General features: G+C 49.7%; 2 protein-coding genes and 1 long non-coding RNA gene across 4 annotated transcripts; all 3 read right to left on the minus strand.

Annotated features, from left to right (window-relative positions):
• Positions 1-5,304: 5,304 nt before the first annotated feature.
• Positions 5,305-8,442, minus strand: LOC100281712 (uncharacterized). The gene is made up of 3 exons (NM_001368084.1): positions 7,338-8,442; positions 6,747-7,235; positions 5,305-5,814 (listed from the first exon to the last, which is right to left on the minus strand). The coding sequence occupies exons 1-3, from the start codon at positions 8,093-8,095 to the stop codon at positions 5,703-5,705; spliced, it is 1,359 nt and encodes a 452-aa protein (NP_001355013.1). The 5' UTR covers positions 8,096-8,442; the 3' UTR covers positions 5,305-5,702.
• A 1,476-nt stretch (positions 8,443-9,918) lies between these two features.
• LOC103642129 (uncharacterized) lies at positions 9,919-11,605 on the minus strand. 2 transcript variants are annotated; one of them, XR_002265623.1, is made up of 3 exons: positions 11,068-11,605; positions 10,365-10,988; positions 9,919-10,295 (listed from the first exon to the last, which is right to left on the minus strand). XR_002265623.1 is itself a non-coding variant. In XM_020545770.1 (2 exons), exons 1-2 carry the CDS (start codon positions 11,407-11,409, stop codon positions 10,464-10,466), a joined length of 867 nt encoding a protein of 288 aa, XP_020401359.1. In that variant the 5' UTR covers positions 11,410-11,605; the 3' UTR covers positions 9,919-10,463. The 2 variants fall into 2 exon arrangements, 1 of the variants encoding a protein (XP_020401359.1); XM_020545770.1 differs by having other exon boundaries at positions 9,919-10,988.
• Positions 11,606-11,925: 320 nt separating this feature from the next.
• LOC103642128 (uncharacterized) lies at positions 11,926-13,482 on the minus strand. Its single transcript, XR_002265812.2, has 2 exons — positions 12,127-13,482; positions 11,926-12,047 (listed from the first exon to the last, which is right to left on the minus strand). It is a non-coding gene; the product is annotated as an uncharacterized lncRNA (long non-coding RNA).
• Between the last annotated feature and the right edge of the window lie 2,751 nt (positions 13,483-16,233).

The raw sequence follows: 16,233 nt of genomic DNA on the forward strand, positions 1-16,233 counted from the left end.
GGCCCGAAATTTAGCAACCGCGCCCGCGCGGCCCATTAACGTGAAACACTGAAACCGGAGGCGGAAACCCTACCCGGCCGCCGGCTCTCCCACTCCCAGACTCCCAGTCTCCCTACCCGGCCGCCGTTTTCCTCTGCGGCCTGCGCGAGCCTGATCTCGATCCCGATCCCGCCGCCGTCTCAGCCTCCACTGCGGCCTGCGCGAGCTGCCCTGCGCGAGCTGCGACCGGTCAGGCGGTCACCGGAGTCGCGGCCTCCGCTGCGGGAGCGCGAGCGCCGAGGCGCCGACCGCCGAGGCGCCGACCGGAGCCGCGGCTGCCTGCCTGCCTCTGCGCCCTGCCCCTGCGTCCCTGCCTCTGCAGCCGAGCAGCCTGCCTCTGCAGCCGAGCGCGACCGCCGACCGGACACCGGAGCCGCGGCCCGCGGCTGCCTCTGCGCCCTGCCGCGCTGCGTCCCTGCAGAGCCGCGACCGCCTCTACGGCCTGCGCCCTGCCCCCACGAGCTCCAGCACTCCGGCAAGGCGGCAACCGTGGCGCCACCTCCACGGCCACCCGGCCCACCGACCGCCGCGGGGACGGCTGGAGCAGACCCCCCTGCTCCTCCCCGACCTCCAGGACAGGGAGTTTCCCTTCCTCCCCGACCACCTTTGCGTCTGTGTGTCCCTGCTGGGCCTGCTCCTGCTACCGACGGCCAACTTGAGTCGGCCACCATTTCTGATTGTACTGTTTTATGATTGTACTGTTGCTCTATCTGGTGTTTACTATCCAACATCTCCTATGATGCTACACCATATCATTGAGATTGCTGAACATTTGAATAACTTTGAGAATGACATTATGTTAAGAGACACTGTAGTTCCAATGAAATCTAAATTTCTCAAATATTGGAAAACCATTCCTATTTTGTATTCCTTTGCATTTGTGTTGGATCCTAGAGCCAAGATAAGAGGTTTCAGTAATGCTCTTCAAGTTCTGTCTAGATATGTTACTACTGATTACTCTGATTACTTCAATGTCATTAGATCTGAATTGACTAACATGTTTTCCAAGTATGAGATAAAGTTTGGTGCAGCAAAATTGCGGAGACCAACCCACACCACAAGTACTAGCAGGAAGAAAACAGCTTGGGGCAAAATTTATGCATCGCCTGAGGTAAGTGAGGTAAGTGATGCTGTTTCGAGTTCATCATTTGGCTCCCAAGTTTCTGAGTTGGCAATGTACTTAGATAGTGACCCAATCACTGTCTTTGATGATGGATTTGATATTCTAAGTTGGTGGCATGAGCATAAATCTAATTACCCTATCCTGTCTCTTTTGGCCAAGGATGTTTTAACTGTTCCTGTTTCAACTATCAGTTCCGAGTCTGTTTTTAGTCTTGCTGGCAGGTTGATTGAGGAGAGAAGACGGTCTCTAACAAGTGAAATGGTGGAGATTCTGACTTGCTTAAAGGATTGGCAGCTAGGAGAGAGTCGGGAGCAGCACAACATTGCAAACAACGACCTGGAAGAACACTACAAGAATATGTACTTGGATGAAGAACGCGAAGCTGGCGTTGGTCGTAGTTAGATGTTTCTTGTGATGTAATTTTACTTTTGTTCTGTACTTGGACAATGAACTTTGAACTTATGAACTATTGAACTGCATCTAGAGCTGGCTGCACTCTTTTTCCCTTCTGACCAAAGGGTTTTTTAATGAGGCAGCCATTGCACAGCTCTAATAATATTAAGTTTGTTTTGGTCAAAATTTGTTTGTCTTCTATTTTGTTGGTTTACTGATCATATTTGATTGTATGTTTCAATGTTTCCAATTTTAAGCTTTAGTGTATTTCAGGCTCAATTATGTATTCTGGGCTCGATTTTGCATTTCGGGGCCCAAATGTGTATTTCGGGCCCAAAATGTGTATTTCGGGCCTTTTTTATTTCAGGCCTTTTTTTAATTCGGGCCGCCCGTTTAAAGCACGGCACGTTTAGTGAAATATGGGCCGGGCCGTGGGCCGAGGGGTCGGCCCGTGGGCCGGCACGGCACGGCCCGAATTTAATACTGGGTCGGGCCGGCCCGAAATTAAACGTGCTGGGCCTTTTCGGGCTTGGGCCGGGCCGGGCCGGGCGGCCCGAATGTACACCTATACTTGGAGACACGAGGAGGAGCTTCATGTCATCGTCCATCTTGTGGAGGGCGGCTAGGGTTCACGAGTGGAATTTGAAGGGTACATACAAAGGGAACCGAGGAAGGAAGGCGAATGCGGGTGAGGGGCGGTGACGACGCAACGTGATGCGAGCGGACCGGTGGGGGTGGGGTCGATCGGGTGCCGATGGGGTGGAGAATGAAGATATCGCGTGCGGAGAGGGCCGGGGATGATGACGCACATGCGATGCGGGTTGGGGCACGGGATGACGATGCTGCACGATGCGAACGGGGTGGGAGCGGCCTCCCAACTTTACATTGCGACACATGAAACTGTGTGTGCGATAAAAGTGTTGCATTATAGTAGTATAAATATAGATTTATATTTATATTCGCGGAACACAAAAAAAAAAAAACTCATTTGACGTCCCTGTCGACTTGAGAAACAAGATAGCGCTACCACTGCCGTAGACAATTGAAACAGGCTTGGTAACGTGAATGAAGCGTGAAAGGCAGCGCCGCAGCTGGAGTGCCTGTCACGGCAGTCGGAGGCAGTAGTAGCTAGCTCTCACTGGTAGGGCGCACCCCGCCGCCTGTGTGAGGCAGCAGCCACAGCCTCAGCGAGCGACCACACGCTCCATCTCCTGCCGCGATGGCGCGACCGGCTAGTTATTAACACCACTAGACGATGCAGACACGCAGTGCAGCCGTACTGGCTGTGCTAGTCTGCTTCTAACACGGTGGCAGATACGGAATGAGTTTCCATCATGTTAGTGTTCGGTTAGGAGATTGGAAGCGTGCGAATGACATAGAGAGTTACCATCGATTACGGCAAGAACTTCGCAGTTGGAATGGATGACCAATAACTAACAGGTTGACCCGCAAGATCTAGTTTTTAATCTAAGCTCGTTACTAATCCGGAATCAGCGGAGATCACCTTCCAGCGTCAACAGGCTGCTGCTCCTGACTGATCTCGCTCGCTCGGTGATCTGATCTGACCCGGTTGCTGAATCTGGAATTCTGGATGCACTTGGAGGAGCAAACGGATCGGCACTAGAAGATTTTTCTTCTTCACAGTACTATACAGAAAGCTATACGCCTATATATATACTAGCTACGGCATGCATGTGGCGTCCAAATGATCGATATGATATGTATTATTGTCGTGAGAGACCGATGTGCCGTAGATCCGGGCGTGACCGGTGGATCGGATCGAAACCATGCTGCTGTAGCGGAGGTCAAAGCCAGCCGCGCGCACGCAACGCAGCGCTGCTCGAGCTCGATCGGCCGGCCACGCTCCTGGTCCTGGCATCCTGTCCATGTCCAGTCCAGCAATAGCTGCTGAGCATAGCTATTACGGTAGCGTACAAGCATAGCCTGGCCTGCAGTGAGCAGTGTGAAGTTGAACTGTGTCAATCGTGAACACGTGTGAGCTTGAAAGATGCCCCTATCAGTGAAAGTCTATCTCATCGTTTGCATTACTGTAACAGCTTTTTTTTTTTCCTGTCGCTTTCTCCTGTCATTTCTCATTTGGGCTCTACCTTCCCGACCAGGCTTTTTAATTAGCCTTTCAGGGCTGATTCGATGATAAGAAATTCATCAATGAGATCCATGGAGAGAAATTACCATGATATGCTATTTAAAATTGAATATAAAAGGATTTCTTTTTTATGGATCATCTCTATTTTTCTGATCACCAAATCAGTTCTGAATAGGAAGGGAATTCCTTCCTTATAGATCCTCTCCAAATCACTTGCCACCAAATTAGCCCTCAACGTTCGTGAACTCTGAACCTGATGCGCTCCGGTTAGCCAGTCACATTTCCGGGCTATTTCGTCTCTGTCTCTCTGCCCCCTCCCTCCCTTTCCGTGTCCTTCCTGTTTTGGTGACGTGGACTCATTGGTGAATTGTGATCGCTGCACATTTACAAAGAGGATCATCAACGACTCATGAAATATAGAAAAGTGAATCTGGCTCAATTCGTCGTTAAATATGGTCATACACTCGATCACCCAAGTTTAGTCTATTTGAGTTTAGGCGTATGCCTACTTTTTACATTGGTATCGATTGGTCTGGTTTTTTTTTAGAAAACTCGTCAGAAATGCTTAAAAAGGTGGGTGGTGAGCTGTGGGCTGCTATGCGCGGATTCATCGCAGGTCCATCCAGCTTACAGCCCATGACATGATGGATAGGATTCTTCGTTGTGACAGTCGCTTGGGTAGCTCTAGCCCAAGATGTTTAGGGCCCGTTAAGCCTCGCGTCGCTGTTTGTGCACACGACGTGGACCGGGCTGGCAAGCTTTAAACTTCTAGTCGCCGAGAGAGGCTTTCTTGTTCTTTTGAAGGGCCGAGGTCAACTCCTTCCACAAATGTCGGACAGCCCAGGTTCACTCACACGCGACGCGACGCGACGCGAGCATGCAACCTCCAATTTCCAATCCAACTTCCAGGTTTATATTAACGGGGCGTTTGGATCCCTTCATTTTAAAAGAATTGGAATTCACTCAATAAAGTAACTTATTTAGTTTGGAATTTGTCATTCCACCACTTTTCAAAGTTCAGATATAAGTCTATCCAAAATTCATAGGGTGTAGGATAGGAAATGATTTTATGCATGATTAGAATTTGTTTCTAATCTGTAACTTACATGACACTCTTTGTTCTACTCCTCTATAATAAAAATGTAGCACATAAATATCTAGGACATCTTGCTAATAATAGTATACAAATATATTTTGTATAAAAGTGAATTAACTTAATTGATATATGCCTAAATTACTATTATTAGAATGGAATTCAATTCCAGTGATCCAAACGCCCCGTAAGAAGAAACAAAACTAAGCCATTAGCTCAGGACTTGGGAAATGAAGATCTGGACGAAATCCTGCAGGCTCTGAGAAAATTTAGGACCACTAGCAGAAGATAATGCTTTGGAAAGTATTTGAGTCGACTGAAATATGAAGCTAAAATAGAATGATTCGGCTGTGCGGAATAGACACACCAGCCAATGCTTTGATGACATTTGACTTTGCCAGTCAAAAAATCAAAGGTAACTACATGTTCAGAGAAGCTGCCCTAGGATTTGGGATAGCCGACGAACTGGTTTCAAAATTTGGAACACCAACACCAATTGGCATCTTGACATAGAGTAAGTATTAAAGTATATAGAGAGTATACAAACTGGAGTGAAATCTGGATCGTCGTTATTTCATACAAGTGTACAACCAATGCTTCGACTCCCAAACCGCAAGACTTTTGCAAGTCACTGCTCTCATCTATTTTACACGAAAACAACAATGCTATTCTACAGCAAGGGGAGCGGAGGCACGGATAACTAAACTTTTTACCTATGTTTTTATACGTCGAAACAAAGGGACTTTTAGACGACGGAAGTGTCCAAGACTACATGCACTGCTGGTAGCTTTATCTGTATAGTCCAAAGAAATGAGCTGAGCGGAGGCGGCTTCTGTTACTTTGGCAGCGGTTGGCACCGACGGTGCATCGGTGGCCAGTGGGGGAACTGGGGACTTCCGGCCAATCTTGGGGCAGTCCACACACACACAAAAAGGAAGAAATGTCCTCTAGTGCTGCTGGTCTTCAGTGCTTGCTAGAGTAGCTTGCATTGGTTGCGTCTCTGGTTGAACAGTTTGCTGACGGGCACCGGTATTCAGCGATGGAGGATCGATTTTCCATCTGTGCACACAAATGCCACATGATCAAACAAGCATTTACTGTATGACGAAAGCAGCGATAACTTAACATAGTTTCTATGAGCACAGATGTGACCCCTATTAAGTCAAATACGCAATGGTCTAGTCATGGTATTGTATAGTTGTAATGACAGGACAAGAACGGTAGAAGAGCTGGACCTGTGAATTATTGAGGAACATGAACCGACCATTTGCTTAAGTATTCTATTTTATGAATAGATAATAATTAAGTTTGTCTTTAATATGATCTGTAGCGTCAGCACGAGTAATGGTCTAGAAATGTTCCATCGGCGGAGTTGATAGGATATGTTAATTGAAGTGATAGTAGGTATGGAAATTTAGAATGACCTGGCTCTGCTTTTGACACAGCGCATAGGACAGCTACTAGATTAGGTGGGCATGTGGAGCAAATGGGGAGCTTTTGGAGAAAGTAAGGTGTACGCACGCCAGTTATGTAATCCTTTGTGATTAAACTACACGCACCACGAAGATCATGAAATGATTTGTCTTGAAGGAAAACGATTTTCTCAGACAATGAAGTGTCATGATGCATGTTTATTGCTATCATTACTCTGCTTATATTAAAAGGATGCGTCCTAGTCCTAATATCATGGCTGTATTTAGGGATCACTAATTTATAACACAAGGCGGCATGCTACGAGACGAAGACGAAAGGAACAGGAACCAACGACACCAACTCTGTTCATGAAAACGGCAACCACCGGCGGGGTGTCACAGCTCACAGCTCGCAGTCTGCAGTCTGTACACAACGAGTATTCTGTGACAGTGCTAAGAGTACTGTTTGTGGAATTGTGGCCATGTTATGCAAATTGGCTATAATAGTTCCAAAGTACCTGTTGGCAATTTGTAAAGTTGAAATTGCAAAGTAGCAGGCGAGGTGTTCGGCGAACTTACTCGTGTGGGAATTTGACCTCGTGGATACTGTCGGAACGCAGCGAGGACCACGCGAGAGCCGCCTGGACGCAGCTGGCGAGCGGCTCGACGCGGCCAGCGTCGGTGACGAGCGCGAGGGGGCTGGCGGCGCGGGGGTCGGCGTCGTCGAGATCGCGCACCCACACCGGCCGCTCCTTGGCGTCCTCCCACAGCGCCCGCGCGTTCACCACGAAGCCGGACCACTCCAGCCTGCTGGCCATCAGCATGTCGCTCCGGTTCGCCGGCAGCACGGTCTCCTCCGAGACGCGGTAGCCCACCAGATTCCCTTCCGCGTCGCACGACGGCGCCTGTAGGAAGGACTCGCTGGCGCCGTCGTCCTCGCCCAGGATGCCGACGGGCACGGCGCCCACGGTGGTCACCTTCTGCGCCTCGTCGAACAGCTCGGTGCGGAGGATGCTGTTCTCGTCGGCGAACACCACGATGCCGTCCATCCGCTTCGTCCGAATCTCCCTGTTGCATTATCAATGAGCGAGAGATGATGAGCGGAGAGGGAGGCGCCGCGTGCGTGAGATGAGACCCCTCCCATCTCGCGGTTGGAGCTTGCGTACGGACCTGAGGGCGTGGATTCGCAGGCTCGCGGTGGAGTCGCCAGGACCGGTGATGTGGAGGAAGTCGAGGTTGGAGCGGGAGAGCACCGCGGCGACGGCGTCTGTGCGGTTGCCCGGCTCGACGACGATCCACACGAGCTGGGCGTCAACGAGGCGGAGGGTATGCGCCAGAGACGTGAGCGACGGCACCTGGAGCGCGGAGGTGGTGGTCGGGGTGACGGCGATGACGGGCCTCGCGGGTCCCGCGCCGCGGCGCTTGGTGCTGCGCTGCGCGTTCTGGACGGCGGCGAGGATGCGGTGCGCCTTGAGGAGCTCGCTGGGGTCCGGGTGGGGCCAGGCGCGGACGCGGATCGGGTGGCGGCCGACGAAGACGGGGCCGTGGCGGTGGTGGTGGTGGTGCGGGTGGGCGCCGCCGATGTCGGCGGCCACGGTGGTGGTGGTGGTGGTGACGGTGGTGGTGGTGGTGGTGGTCGTGGTGATCGTGGCCGTGGCGTTGGCCCCCGCGAGCGCCACGGCGGGCGAGGACACGAGCGAGACGAGGTGCGCGGCGGGGTTGATGGGCGGGGTGGGCAGGAAGAGGAGGAAGACGATGAGGCGGGAGAAGCGGAAGCCGACGGCCATGGATGTGGCGCAGAAGAGCGCGTGCAGCAGCAGCCACGTGGCCGGCAGCGAGGGCTTGGCCGGCTCCGGCGCCGCGTCGGGCGGCCCCGCCGCCGCAGGCCCCAGGCCCGGCCACAGCGGACGCAGCAGCGGGAGCTTCATGCCGGCCGAGCCGCGGACAAGGTTCCCCTGCCTCTGCGCTGCGGTTCGCGCGCGCGGGCGTCCTCCGGTGCTGTGGTCTCGCAGTCAGTCAGTCAGTCAGTCACAGCCTACGCGCTAAGCCAGCCAGCGGGCGGTGGCAGCAGGAGCCGGCGGTGGCGGTGGCGGTGGTGAGAAGCTAGCTGGTGAATGGTGATATAAGCACTAAGCAGCGAGGCTAGCCACAAGAATAAGCAGGGCGGACATGGGGCGGCGATGCAATTATTAGGAGCGCGGCAGCCGGCAGGGAAGAAAGGGCAAGCGGTGGCCTCTGGCCTGGTGGGGAAGGGGATGGGCGATGGCCCCTGGGAATTTGGCAATGGGCAGCGCCTGCCCGCGCGGCGCGGCGAGGAGCAGTGCCGATCAGTCTGGTGCGACGCGCGAAAAGGACACCCGAGTTGGGCGGGTGACGGTGGCCTCAGAAAGGGACGGAATGTTTTGGCAGGGTGTGCGCTGACAGGAAAACACGCTTCCGTGCACTGCGCCGTCTTAAAAAATGGTCATTCCCTTCACTGCTTTTTATTACCGTCCTGTGAGCCCTGTCAGTCATGACTCAGTAGTAATTGAGCTACAAAAGTGGTTACTGCTCACAGGAGTTCACAGCAGATGAAACGCATGGCGGCGTGAGGTGATCAGTGCTCCGGCGGTACCGCGCTGAGGTTCGGTGTCAAACCGAGATGGGATGGAATCAATCTTGGACTGACCTCGTCCCTTATTTTTTTGAGGGAGGACCTCATCCACCATTTTTAAGAATTTTCTTTACCCTGACTCTAGATCTCCAAACCGGATCAAGTTAAAATGATCTCATCCCATCCCTCTTCGTCCTTAGGCTATGCGCAGCGCATCCCGCCACACGCCCTCTCCCCTTCGTTTAGCGTGTGCAGAGCAACGCTACACGCTGCAGCGCTCACCGCTACCGCTGCTACAGTACAAGCGCAATGCACAGTGAACCGCCAGATGCAGGGTAACGCTAACGACTCCTCTTGCGTATTTTTGTAACACGTGAGTATTTATTAGATAGAGAAAAATTGATAGTAAATGAAAAGTAGGTATAGGAAATGATATTTTACAGTTGTAGTGGGGTATAGGGGGAGAATATAGGGGGAACCGCTGCGGGAGATAAAAAAGTAGGGGATGAAATGTTGATGATGTGATGTAAAAAAGTGATATAGGGGGAAAAATTTAGGGGTAACCGTTGCAGACAGTCTTACTCGTCCCTCTATCCAAACACACCAATGCGGTTGGCAGCGGCTACGGCTGCGGCGTTCTTCGGATCGTCTGGAGCACAGACACGAGAACAAAACGACCGACCGACCGATGGTGCGCCATCTGTTCCGCATTCCACCACGTTGTCGCCGTACGTACGCTCCCGCTGCCGAACCGGAGCGCACCATCATTTGCAAGCACATGTAGGATTCCCAGGCCGTGGGTCTGGATTGGCGGCGAATCCAGATTTCCGTCTGACTGAGACCGACGGCGCATTCTCGTCGCACGTCTTCTGGGCGGAATACGGGCATGTTTGGTTCTATGCCTAGGATGCCACGCCTAACCTTAGTTAGCTGCCACATTTGTGGCTTGCCTAATCTGCCTTAGCTTAGCTTGTGTTTGGTTCATGTGTTCGCCTAAGATTAGGCTTGACTTTAAAAACTGTGGCACTTGTTTGGATTATTGCCACGCCTAAACTTAGGCATACATGTCAATATGTGGCAGCTGTTTGGTTGTTCACCAAAACTCCATTCACGCCACATAAACTAAACATGTGCATCACATGAACACATATATAAGAATATAAAAAACTTACACCACTATAATCACATGCGCATGATAAGCTAATAATCAGTTCATAATAGCTCCACAACATGTTCATTACAGCTGATTAATAGGTCTAAAATAGATTCGAAACAGTCTGAGGTAGTTGCTATTACAATACACACACAAATATGTATATATAATGGTGCTAAACATTCAGCTATGAGCAGCACCATCCATCTCCTTAAGCCTTATTGATCAGCTTAGAAGACGTGCAAAAGAATGAGGCATCACCACCGCCATAAACATCACCTGGCCACTGAGCAAAATAACAGGCAACCACCTAAGGAATTCACACCAAAACAGCCAGCCAACAACACCACCCTTCCATCCACAAAAGAGTACCTGGTTGAGCCTAAAACAAGTGCAAAACATATCAGCTAAGTACAAGTTGAAACAATAAAACTAATGATATGTGAATCACCTAATCACTTCACAGTAGTGTTGAATCACTCAAAAACTTGAATACCCATGACTGAAATGTTGTTTCAGCTGAAGCGGATAAGAAACCACGCATGCCCTTTTAATCCTTTGATGCTAGAAATGTCCCAACTATCAGTTTTTGATCAGTAGTCAATGTCATTTTTTCAAGCCTTTGCCATAATTCGGCATCAGAGTTCAAAGAAGGTATAATAGGTGGAGGTGGTGGTTGTTTAAGTTCGTTCCGAAGATCCATCAAAGTAGTGTTGATTTCATCTCCTATCTTTGCCATGCGGCTCCGTGGTCTCACATCTCTTTTGACTGGTATGGCATCTCCTCTTGGACGCTTGATTCCAGAGCTAGATGAGCTCTGATCGATAACTTGAGATGGAATTTTAGGAGATGGTAAAGTGTCAGAGTCATCACCTAGGTCATCCTCAGGTTGACCATAGTTGGAGACATCATTGCATATGTCATCATCATTATCATTATCATCGACAGGTTGACTTTCATTTAGGCAAGTAGTAGCATCCATGGCAAGAGATCCATCAGCACTACTGTCAAGGAATAGCTCCTGCATTTCATTGAAGAATTTGATGGGCTTTGAAAGGAGCCTCCTTGCTCTATCCTGCATCCGGTTATATGTTTGTTAGTAATATTCATGGACCATGCTGTGAAAATAAAATTAAAATAGAAAAACAGAATACCTTTAGTTTTTCCTTCTCTGATTCTGATATGATTACCATAGACCTTGTTGTGTCAAAAGTGTTACCACTCTTGTTTAAGGTTGTTGCAATGAACTTCCAATTTTCTTTGTAATGCCTAAAATGTCTCTCCACTTGAGTTGCTGTTACCCCCATATTGAATTGTCTATTCAATGATTCTGCACACTTAAAGTGGTGCTGTTTTTTAACCTTAAAACCGGCATGTTGATCCTTTATGAAGTCCATGTACCAACCAAGCATGAACTTTGTTTGATCCTCATCCCATAGAATGGTCCTCTCACGAGTACAGTTGTCACCGTCAACCTTATCCTTCCCTTTGCCCATCTGTGGGCATCAACAATATAGTAGCAGTATAAACTAACCACTTAAGATCGGAAATATCAATAACAAAATAGGCACTTTAGGTCTTAATAATCAATACAAAACAACTGCTTAAGGTCCAAAACAACAATACAAACAACGACACAATACAAAAAATAGGTCTGAAATACATTACTACAAAGCAGCCACACAAATACATCAATTGTGCTCCAAATCGTCCCACATCTGTTGAGCTAACTGATCACGCATGTTAGCCCATTGTTGGTTGTCTCTATTCATGTCAACATGAGAACGATTGCTTCTTGGAAGGCTTTGAAACCAGGTCTCATCATCATATACATAAATATCAGGACCATCATCTATTATAAAGTTATGTAATGCACAACAAGGCAAAACTATCTTCACTTGAGTTTTCAAAGGGAAGAATGGTTGACTTGTTAGTATCTTAAATCTATTTTTAAGTGTGCCAAATGCCCGTTCAATTGTTGTTCTAAGAGATGAGTGACGTAGGTTGAACAATTCCTTTGGATTTTCTGGTCGTCTAGTACCCTGAAACTCCTTAAGATGGTACCGAACACCACGGTACGGGGGTAGTATACCAGGTCTTGCTGCATAACCAGCATCAGCTAGAAAGTAATGACCTACAATTGGATTTTACTATAATTAGCTATGCATTTAAAAGAGAAAATATGATATATATATTTATGACTTTACTAATACCTTCAAGAATTTTTAAGCCCGAAGGGCGTGACAATGCGTCTTGGAGCACAAAGGAATCATGAGCTGATCCTTCCCATCCAGCCAACACATACGTAAACCTAAGATCAAAGTCCACCGCAGCTAATACATTCTGTGTTGGGTAGTGTTTTCTACCCCTGAACCTATCTTGCATATAAATAGGAACCCATGCTGGTATATGTGTGCCATCTAGTGCTCCAATACATTTCTAACAACAATGAAAAAACATAATTTTATTAGTACATGTTAAAGGTTGATATAAGGATGGACTCCAGTTATATATATGTACCTCAAAGTATGGATAAAACCTTCCCGAGCTATTAGATATCTTTGGATGTGTCTCCGTGGTTCTCATGGTAATGAGGTCACGTGATAGGACACATAAAGCATCTAAAACAGCGTTAAAGTACCTACTAACTGTCTCTCCAGATCGCAAGAATTCAAAACCAACAGATCTATTTGTCCATCTATGGCCAACAAATTTCATAAACATGGCTACCTGTTCTTCAATTGAGACATTGATAGAGTCCACTAAAAGCCCATGGGTCCTTAAATGACCACATAACCTGTGAAAAACAAATTTGCGCATACGCAACTCACTAATGCAGTTGGCTTCGGTCCCATGGTACAAACGGTCCAGCCGCCTTTCCCTTTCCAAATCTCTTTGTAACAAAGAACCGTATTTGGTGTGCTTCTTATTCAATCTATTCAGTTGCAACTTATACCACAATAAAACAATGCGGATGGTAGTGAAAACAAGCACCCTTCTCCTTCGTAGGTAATGATTATAGTTATTGCAATACTCAAGATACATCTTCTTTGAACCCATCTAAAAAATGCAAGGTAATTAAAATGTACACTCGACAGACTAATGGATTTATGAATTGTTTGAACCAATCTAGAAAAATGCAATCTGACTGCTTGTGCTCACGTACCTTGATCAGCAAGGGTCTCCTAGTGCCCTCAGCTTGCAACAAGTCCCTAAAAAAGATGATGAAAATATTAATGATGGTCTCCTACTAAATATGCTATACTGTAACTAGAAATCTATTGTAGCAAAAAAATCATGTTGTCTAGCTGCAACAATTGAAATAAAAGCAATCTGAAATAGTACTCGAAAACAGCAACATATTACATGAATTTTGGTCCACAAAACAGCAACACAGTACATGAGTTTTTTGTCCTAAAAACAGCTACACATTACATGAGTCTTGGCCCTGAAACAGCTAACACAATACATCAATTTTGGTCCTGAAATCAGCATCCAAGAAGTTGGTACAGGCACTGGCATCCTGGCCGCCCAGGGGCACGACAGCCACCCAGGGACCATGGCACCCAGGCACGACGGCCACAGGAGCGGCGACCATGCGCAGGCCAAGAAAGCTCCAGTTCCATGAGATGCGCAGACCATGCGCAGGCCAAGAAAGCATGAGATGCGCAGACCATGCGCAGGAGCGACGGATCCAGACCAACGGAACAACTCCAGTTCCATGCGACCAAGAAAGCTCCACCTCCCCCACCGCGCACAAGAAAAATCTAGCAGCTATAACCCCTAATCCCCACCAGTAATCCCACCATGGCCTCGTCTTTGCCGCCGCGCAGCTCCTACCAGGTGACCGTCCCTCGCCTTCTCCCTCCCCCCCTCAAAAACCCAAGCACAGGAGCGACGAACTCAGAGGAGAGATGAGAGGAATCGCCAGTTACCTGTGGCAGCGACGAGCAGATTTTTGCGGCAGCGTCTGGCGTAGGGTTGAGGCGCTCGATTTGGACGCCGCAGTTGTGGCGAATTTTTGGTGTGGCGAGTGGTGTGGCGCATGCCTAAGAATTTGTGGCGGCCTAACCTTAGGGAAACACCAAACACATGACCAAGACAATGTGGCATGCCTAATCTTAGGCCGTGGCGCCCTAGGCAATAAACCAAACATCCCCTACATGTGCAGAACGCTGTTCAAAGGTCTCCTTGTTTCAGCTTATAAATTATATAACTTGAACTGTATATAAAATTAAATAATCTGGACGTAACTGCTTGTCAACTTAACTAATTAGAATTTGATTATTGATTTTTTTTCACGTGTAACATAGCGGGTGCAAGGAAAAATAAATGAAACTTTTTTTGTGTGTGTGTCAAGAGTGGCAATGTTTGGTAATTTCTCCTAAAATTGCCATGAACAATGAGTCCTTTGCCAAAACTAATCTCAAATAGGGACCTAGATCTTGAGTAGATTATGATAGTCTGACGTCTAGGTTATATAATTTGGCATAATAATGTGTCTGATTGTTTTCTATTTAGATTATTTAAGCAGGATTATATAATCTAGACAGATCATGTTTTTAGCTAAGCACAACTAGCTAATAAGAGGGACTCTAGTAGTCTTTTTAAACACTAACTTATATGAAGTCGTTAGAGCTCTCAATGTTTTTTTGTTAAACGTGTACCGAAAGAACGGACCGGGGAGGGTCCCTGGACCGACGAGTAAATTGTCGCTGCGTGTCCCAACCCAGATGGGTCGGCGCGAGACGGAACACAAGGGGAGAGAACACTAGGGGGAAACCGCGACCTCGTGTTGTCCTGCGCCCAGGGCGGTGCGCTTGCAGTAGCGGGTTACAAGCGTTCGCGTGGGAGAGTGAGAGAGAGAGCCTAGTTCGTCGGCCCCATTCTCCCGCGCGGCCACCTTCCGTTGCCACTTGCGGCTACCCTTTCTCGCTAATTCGCTCCCTTCTCCCGCGTGAGGGCCCTGGACCTTCCTTTTATAGATGTAAGGAGGAGGCCCAGGTGTACAATGGGGAGCGTAGCAACGTGCTACGTGTCTAGTAGAGAGGAGCCGGAGCCCTAAGTGTGGGATGACGTGGTTGTTGGAGAGGTGTCGCTGCCCTGTTCATGTGATGTTGTGGCCGTCGGAGGAGTGCTCGAGCCCTGTGGAAGTACAGCTGTCGGGGCTGTCGGATCCTTGCTGACGTCTCCTTGCTTCCGTAAGGGGCTGAGAGCCGCCGTCGTCGTGGAACATGCGGGGCGCCATCATTACTTGTTTACCGGGGCGAGCCAGATGGGACGCCGGTCTTGCTCCCCGTAGCCTGATCTAGCTAGGGGTAGGGTAATGATGGCCCCCTTGTGACGTGGTTGGTCCGAGCCCGGGGTCGGGCGAGGCGGTGACTCCTCCGAGGTCGAGGTCGAGTCCGAGCCCTAGGGTCGGGCGAGGCGGAGTCCGTCATCTTTCGGAGTCGAGGTCGAGTCCGAGCCCTGGGGTCGGGCGAGGCGGAGTCTGTCGTCTTTCGGAGTCGAGGTCGAGTCCGAGCCCTGGGGTCGGGCGAGGCGGAGTTCGTCGTCTTCCAGAGTCGAGGCTGAGTCCGAGCCCTGATGTCGGGCGAGGCGGAGTCCGTCATCTTCCGGAGCCGAGACGGGGGCCGAGCCCTGGGTCGGGCGAGGCGGAGCTTCCTATAGAGCCCGAGGCTGGACTTAGCTGTTGTCGGCCTCACTCTGGCGAGTGGCACAGCAGTCGGAGCGGGGCAGGCGGCGCCGTTTTCCTGTTAGGTTGGTCAGTGGAGCGGCGAAGTGACTACGGTCACTTCGGCCCTGTCAACTAAGCGCGCGTCAGGATAAGGTGTCAGGCGACCCTTGCATTAAATGCTCCTGCGATATAGTCGGTTGGCGTGGCGATCTGGCCAAGGTTGCTTCTCCGCGAAGCCTGCCCGAGCTGGGCCTCGGGCGAGCCGAAGGTACGCCTGTTGCTTGGGGGGGCCCTCGGGCGAGACGTGAATTCTCCGGGGTCGGCTGTCTTTGCCCGAGGCCGGGCTCGAGCGAGGCGGGATCGTGTCCCTTGGGCGGAGCCTTGGCCTGAATCGCGCCCATCAGGCCTTCGCAGCTTTGTGCTGATGGGGTTTACCAGCTGAGATTAGGAGTCTTTGGGGGTACCCCTAATTATGGTCCCCGACAGTAGCCCCCGAGCCTCGAAGGGAGTGTTAACACTCGCTTGGAGGCTTTTGTTCGCACTTTTTTTGCAAGGGGACCGGCCTTTCTTGGTTGCATTTCGTTCTGGTGGGTGCGCGCGAGCGCACCCGCCGGTGTAGCCCCCGAGGCCTCGGAGGAGTGAT

This window comes from Zea mays, chromosome 10 (assembly GCF_902167145.1).
Source record: "Zea mays cultivar B73 chromosome 10, Zm-B73-REFERENCE-NAM-5.0, whole genome shotgun sequence".
NCBI lineage: Eukaryota > Viridiplantae > Streptophyta > Magnoliopsida > Poales > Poaceae > Zea > Zea mays.

Excerpts from the sequence above, each read along its gene's own strand:
- LOC100281712 (NM_001368084.1), bottom strand. The coding sequence starts at position 8,095 with ATGAAGCTCCCGCTGCTGCGTCCGCTGTGGCCGGGCCTGGGGCCTGCG. Across the intron at positions 7,236-7,337 it reads CTGCGAATCCACGCCCTCAG|GGAGATTCGGACGAAGCGGA; the intron begins GTCCGTACGCAA and ends ATAATGCAACAG. Across the intron at positions 5,815-6,746 it reads GAGGTCAAATTCCCACACGA|ATGGAAAATCGATCCTCCAT; the intron begins GTAAGTTCGCCG and ends TTGTGTGCACAG.
- LOC103642129 (XM_020545770.1), bottom strand. The coding sequence starts at position 11,409 with ATGGGCAAAGGGAAGGATAAGGTTGACGGTGACAACTGTACTCGTGAG. Across the intron at positions 10,989-11,067 it reads CAGAGAAGGAAAAACTAAAG|GATAGAGCAAGGAGGCTCCT; the intron begins GTATTCTGTTTT and ends AACCGGATGCAG.